Here is a 6,357-nt window from a genome sequence, read left to right as displayed (position 1 = left end):
GGCATATTATTCAAACATCACACACACATACAAAGATTGTGTATATTGTTCTGACGTTTTAGGAACAGTCGAAAGAAAAAAATTAAATTAACAGGAAGCTTTAGCTAACCTTTATTATTAAACCATGCCACTAATATTTTCTAACATATTACCGAGCTTCATATTGGGATTTTCAAACCTCTGATTTGACTTCAACCTAAATACACGAATTTAAAGAATTATTACAATTATTTTAACTGCAATTTATGGTCTGTTCCTGAAAGAAGCTACTATTTTTTACTACGATAACATTTTTCCTTTATGTTATCGGAAAAAATAGTAAAAATGAGTAGATTCTTGGAGTTCTGGAACATACCATGGTTTTACTACTTATTCCATTAATCTACTTATTCTAACTTACCCTTTTATAGTTAATGCGCAATAAAAAAAAAACAGTTTATTTCGTGACGCGGTTTACGAATTTTATATTTATATTACAATTTTGGAAATTTCTAAAACGCATCGTCAATGAATATGTCATCGAAGAGTCGATTTTCTACTGGGAATAGCATTCACACAGACATGCCGAAGAAATGCTTTTATATTATGTAGTATATTTTTATATGTACATTATATATAATTCCTAGATATGTGTACTATCCCAGTAGAAAATCGACCCTTCGATGACATTTTCGTCGACGATATGTTAACGAAATTTTCAAAATTGGCATGTACGACAAGTTGCATGACCATATCTTGCATTGTGTCTTGGTAACAAACCCAAAAAATGTTTCAAAAGCCTGCTTTGAAATAATTGTACACATTTTTCTGCAAATATACATTTACTTTTTGTAATAAATGAAATCTTATAAAAATCCTAAGCCGCGTCTCGAATTAACAACTGTTTAAGTTGGTGTTTATAAAATGTGAATTAACTAGAAAAGGGTAGTTAAAATAAGTAGATTATATTGCATAAAAATAATTTTTCTTTAAATTCGCCTATTTAGGTGAAGTCAATGAAAAAAATTGAAAAATCCCAATATGCTCGGTGGTAAGATTTTAGAATATATTAGTTGATATTTACAAAAATCGTTGATGTTATTTTGTTTTTGCAGAATTCATAAATAATAAGAATTCACCCCCTCAGTCGGCTGAAGTGAGAAGTGCAGCGAGGTAAAGCAGGAAGATAATGATGATGATTATTCATTTAAGATAAAAATTGTAAAAATATTTTATTTTATAATGTAATAAAATTGTGACACACGACAATATAAATGAAATATATTTATTTGGGTCATGAATGACTAATAGCAGGACAGGGTCTGTGGAACAGTCGTCAACGAAATATGGGGGTTTTCGTCATCGAAGATGTCATCAACGAAAAGTAGGGAGTTTAGTCTGCAAGGTGTCTTCAGGGATATAGAATTGTCTTAAACGATTCGTCAATGTTGTATTCAAGACACTTTCTACTGGGATTATTTCATACCATATTTTGTTTGATTATTTTTGTTTTTTTTTCTGGTGACACATTGCAAGAAATTGTCATGCATCTTGTCGTGCACGACAATTTCGGAAATTTCATCAACGAAACGACGAAAATATCATCGAAGACTCGATTTTCTATTGGGCAGTACAGATATAATGTGTGAATGCCCTATGGAGACAACCCTCCATCCATCGAGTGGTTTTAGCAGCCGACTCAATGCATATTGGGCCCGAATTGACGCCACGATACCCAACACGTGCCCAGCATGTGGATTGGGACCTCACGACACACTGCATTTGTTTAGCTGCCCAGCTAACCCCACTCATCTGTCTCCTGATTCTTTATGGACGCAGCCAGGTTGCAGAATTCTTGAGTCTGGATACAGAGGAACCAGAACCTGATAACTGAAATAATATACGAACGAACATAAATGAGTTGGCAACAAATATTTCAGTTTTGTCAAGAATATACACACATTTGTGTACAAAATCTTTAATTAAGCCTCGCGATGAACATTTTATTATGTTTCTGTGCAGGATATTGCTGGGGTTTCCGGAAAGGCATCTATGGTTTTATATTGATATTATGGACCATCTATCTTCTCCTTTGCTGCTGAGATAGGTTTTATTAAAGGTTACGTAAAGAATTGTGATTTTTCATCCAGCATCTAATTGATCTTCTGGGCGCAAATGATGTATGTTTACGTTTCTTTCTAAACTAAAGCTAAAATACTACATGTGAGGATCTACCATGGATCTACTTTAGTAGAAATTTCAGAACGATAATTTCTCCTATCGCCGAAAAAAGTTAAATTTTCTATAAAATGTATGGTTTGTTTGAGATCTTTATTTACCAGCCAATTATATGGCAAATAAATGTTTAAAATAATGAGTTCTTAAAATAAATAAAAAACCTAAATTGGCTTAAAATCTTTGGAACAACACATAACTTAAGAATAAACGTTCATTTGATATTACAGTACAATAGTTGCCTTCACCTAACCAGTATCTTCAGATGTACAATCGGATGAATCATTTGGATTGGTGGTTTCTATGGAACACACACGTTTAATTAAATCATTTTCAATGGGTTTTCCATTGTCCATGGTCTCCTCCATTTGAACATATTCCACAGTAGTTGTTTTCGTAGGCTTACTCACAGATGCAGTGGACGCCGTTTCGGGCTGGGTTTGTGATTTTTCCTTATTTTTACGCATTTCTGTTTCATCTTCTGCTTCCTCAGCCAAACTGCTACGCTGAGGTTGTGGTGCTTCAGCGTATGCCTGAGGATATTGATGACTTAGTTTTTGTTTAATCGACCTTATCTTTCGAAAAATGTAGTCCAAATCTTTTTTCATATCACTCAATACTTTGCAGTGTCGTTTAAAGTCATCGTTGGCTTGTTTCAAACGTGACTGGGACAAGGCATTACAATTCAAAAGCATTTCATTGGTCTTCTCAAAACGTTGTAACCTGCAAACAAAAAAGAAAAGAATATTGTTTAATTGACAAACATAAATTGTATGCTGATGTTGTACAAACATTTGTTTTTGTGCCCTGATAATGTTTTCCACATCACTTTGATTAACAAGGCCAGCTAATCCCTGTACAAAGGCTTCCGCCGCAGTGTAGTTGAACCCATCCATACTGAAATCTTCGTCACCGTCTTTATTAGTGACTTCATTGTTTTCTTTTTCTGTGGTTTGGTAGGAGTTAATTTCGTCGTTGCTCATTTTTTTAATTCTTTATTTTTTGTTTTGTTTCTATTCCTTTCCTTTTGTGTGTATTTTTCAATGTTTACATTCGATATTTTATAAAATAAATGTCATCTGGAAAAAAGATATGGCAATACTTCATATGAAATTTGTTTTGATGCCACACTGACATGTACATGACATTTGACGTTTATACGTTTATCAACAAATTAATTTTTTGCTACGCTTTTTCCGTTTTATTGTTTATTCCGGGAAACGTTTGTTAATTATTGGACAAAAATGTCAGTGGTCATTGAAACCACAATAGGCGACATAACTGTCGACCTTTTCATCGACGAAAGACCTGTGGCCTGTCTGAATTTTGTGAAGCTGTGCAAGCTGAAATACTACAACTACAATCTCTTCCATACCATTGAACAGGGTTTCATTGCCCAGACTGGAGATCCCACAGGAGCTGGTGATGGCGGCAGTTCAATATGGGGTGTTGTTGAAGGTCAACACAAGCGTTTCTTCGAAGGTGAAACTCTGCCAAAGATTCATCATTCTAGTGCTGGCCTCATGTCGTTGGTTGGAGCCGGCAAACAAATGCTGGGCAGCCAATTCTTTTTTACGCTTGGTGATAATTTGACATCTTTGGATGGACAGCACTGTGTCATTGGTGAAGTGGTTGAGGGCCATGAAACCTTGAGAAAGTTAAACGAAGCCATAGTAGATGAAAATTTTAGACCCTACCAAGATATACGTATCACCCATACAGTAATATTAGAAGATCCATTTCCTGATCCCAGAGGATTTCGAGAACCAAGTAGATCACCCTCACCATCTGCGGAGCGTATGCAAAATGGCCGCATAGCAGCGGATGAGGATATTGACGATACCGATGGCAAGACAATGGAGGAAATTCAAGAAATGTTGGCCGAACGTGAGGCCAAGGCCAGAGCAACAATTTTGGAGATTGTGGGTGATTTGCCGGATGCTGACATGGCACCACCAGAAAATGTTTTATTCGTTTGTAAATTGAATCCTGTAACGACAGATGATGATTTGGAAATTATTTTCAGTCGATTTGGCCGTGTCAAAAGTTGTGAAGTAATAAGGGATCGTAAGACCGGCGATTCTCTGCAATATGCCTTTGTGGAGTTTGAGGATCAAAAAGCCTGTGAAGCTGCCTACTTCAAAATGGACAATGTACTCATTGACGATAGACGTATTCATGTGGATTTCTCACAGTCTGTGTCGCGCATCAAGTGGCGAGGCAAGGGTCGTGGAGTGGAAGGTGATTCTAAGGGTTTAGATTTTAATAATTTGCGCGAAAAAGGCAATGGGGATCGCAAATCAAACAACAATCAAAGAGAAAGACAACAACGCTCACCAAGGAGAGACAACAATAGACAACGTGAACGCAGGCGTACACGTTCAAGATCTAGATCAAGGAGTCGCATGACCTCCGCAGAGAGGCGTAAAGCTAGAGAAGAACGACACAAAGAGCTGGAAAAGCATAGGAAGTCAAGATCCACATCACGATCTAGAAATAGATCACCACCTCGACGGGACAATCGTAGGAGATCAAGATCTACTTCAAAATCGAGACAGAGATCACCACCACGACGTGATAATCGAAGGGATGAGAGAGATAGATCTCCAGCTCACAGGTATAGACACTCTCCCAAAAGGAGGAATGATGAACGTTATAATGACAGGAGGCGCAATGATGACTACGAACGCAAAAACAGAGACAGGCGTGAATCACCACCGTCAAGAAATACCGACAGAACCCAAAACGGAAAATCTATGGAAAGGAAACGACACGAATCGCCTGAAAGAAAACACTGCAGACGAGATGAAACCCCACAAGACGAAAGAAAACGTAAAAAGGAGGATGGAAAAAAGAAAGCCAAGAAATCGCGAAGGCATAGCAGCAGCAGCGAGGAAACTATTTCCGAAAGTGAGTCATCTGATAATGAAACTTCATCATCTTCCAGTGAAAGTAGTAGCTCCACTTCCTCCTCCGAAGAGGAGAGAAGAAAGAAAAAGAAATCTAAAAAATCAAAGAAGAAAAAATCCAAATCGAAGAAAAGTAAATCGAAAAAACATAAAAAGTGATTAAGAAGTATGCAAGAAAGAGCTTTTAATAAAGAATACAAGAAACAATTAACAACAATTAACTTAAAATTTATTATTGACTACATAATTACTTTTGCTTTGATTCAACATCTTTAGTGGCCGGTGCAGCAGTGGCACCGCCACCACAACAGCCTGGAGCAGGTTGTCCTTTGCGACGACGTGGTGGTTCTATCACAGCATCGGGATTGAATAAAATATTATCCAAGCGGGTTGTTTCTGGGGTTATGCGTAATTCTAAAGGAGGGAGAGGCAATAGTTCTGTAAATGGAACTATTCATTATTTTTTGTTTGTGCTACTTACCATAGACACCCTCATCCTTTTGTTTAGCTTGAATAACATTTGTGCGCAATTCCTTATCCACATCCAAGGCTAGCTGTATCATCTGAGGAAAGTTATTAAAGTATATTATTTTATAGGCATGTTCCTTCCATTTAATGCACACGTTACCTTTTTGATTTCATCTGTATTGGTCTCCTGCATGTTCTTCTTGAAATGTGAGTTGATTTCATTACGTCCCGCTTCCAAAGCCTTGTCATCTCCGGCAAATATCAATTGTCTAGTTCGATGAAGCTTCCGAAAAGCTTTGAATACCTTAAATCAATGAAAATGGTTTTATTTAGAATTTCTTTAAATATTCGTTGCAATTTGTTACCTCACGACGAATTTGCGACATTTTTTTTCCAAATGTTTTTCTTTTTCTGTTATGATTTCTGCTGTCAAATCGAGACAACAGTTTGATAGCAATTGCAACTCACGTGTGTTTAGGTTAGATATACGTATCGTGAACGTAACGGTTATTGTTGCGTAAATCCATAATGAGATGTTAATAATAGCTCTGTTCCAGAACTAAAAAGTTTTTACAATTTTTACCACCTTTACACATTTTGCGTTCCCGTACACAAAATTTATATGAAAATCGTTTACGACTTATACAACTTTTACGACTTTTACCACTTTATAAAGTACGGGAACAGGCCAAATTGTACGTTTACATATAGTTATTTAATAAATCCCCCGGATTTTAAATATCAAGTCCATTGCGCATACATACGT

The 6,357-nt window shown here is 36.6% G+C and overlaps 3 protein-coding genes across 3 annotated transcripts; 1 reads left to right on the top strand and 2 right to left on the bottom strand.

Moving 5' to 3' along the window:
* Positions 1-1,469: 1,469 nt before the first annotated feature.
* Positions 1,470-3,291, bottom strand: LOC141390718 (kxDL motif-containing protein CG10681-like). The gene is made up of 2 exons (XM_073963655.1): positions 3,007-3,291; positions 1,470-2,937 (listed from the first exon to the last, which is right to left on the bottom strand). Exons 1-2 carry the CDS (start codon positions 3,195-3,197, stop codon positions 2,463-2,465), a joined length of 666 nt encoding a protein of 221 aa, XP_073819756.1. The 5' UTR covers positions 3,198-3,291; the 3' UTR covers positions 1,470-2,462.
* A 59-nt stretch (positions 3,292-3,350) lies between these two features.
* Positions 3,351-5,340, top strand: LOC141390716 (peptidyl-prolyl cis-trans isomerase sig-7-like). Its single transcript, XM_073963653.1, has one exon. The coding sequence runs from the start codon at positions 3,459-3,461 to the stop codon at positions 5,280-5,282; it is 1,824 nt and encodes a 607-aa protein (XP_073819754.1). The 5' UTR covers positions 3,351-3,458; the 3' UTR covers positions 5,283-5,340.
* On the bottom strand, positions 5,283-6,074 carry LOC141390717 (complex III assembly factor LYRM7-like). The gene is made up of 4 exons (XM_073963654.1): positions 5,957-6,074; positions 5,752-5,895; positions 5,605-5,686; positions 5,283-5,537 (listed from the first exon to the last, which is right to left on the bottom strand). Exons 1-4 carry the CDS (start codon positions 5,975-5,977, stop codon positions 5,371-5,373), a joined length of 414 nt encoding a protein of 137 aa, XP_073819755.1. The 5' UTR covers positions 5,978-6,074; the 3' UTR covers positions 5,283-5,370.
* Between the last annotated feature and the right edge of the window lie 283 nt (positions 6,075-6,357).

The sequence above is a fragment of the Musca autumnalis genome, unplaced genomic scaffold (assembly GCF_047663935.1).
Source record: "Musca autumnalis isolate F117 unplaced genomic scaffold, ASM4766393v1 scaffold_1, whole genome shotgun sequence".
Classification (NCBI taxonomy): Eukaryota; Metazoa; Arthropoda; class Insecta; order Diptera; family Muscidae; genus Musca; species Musca autumnalis.
This window is presented reverse-complemented; position numbering and strand designations above follow the sequence as displayed.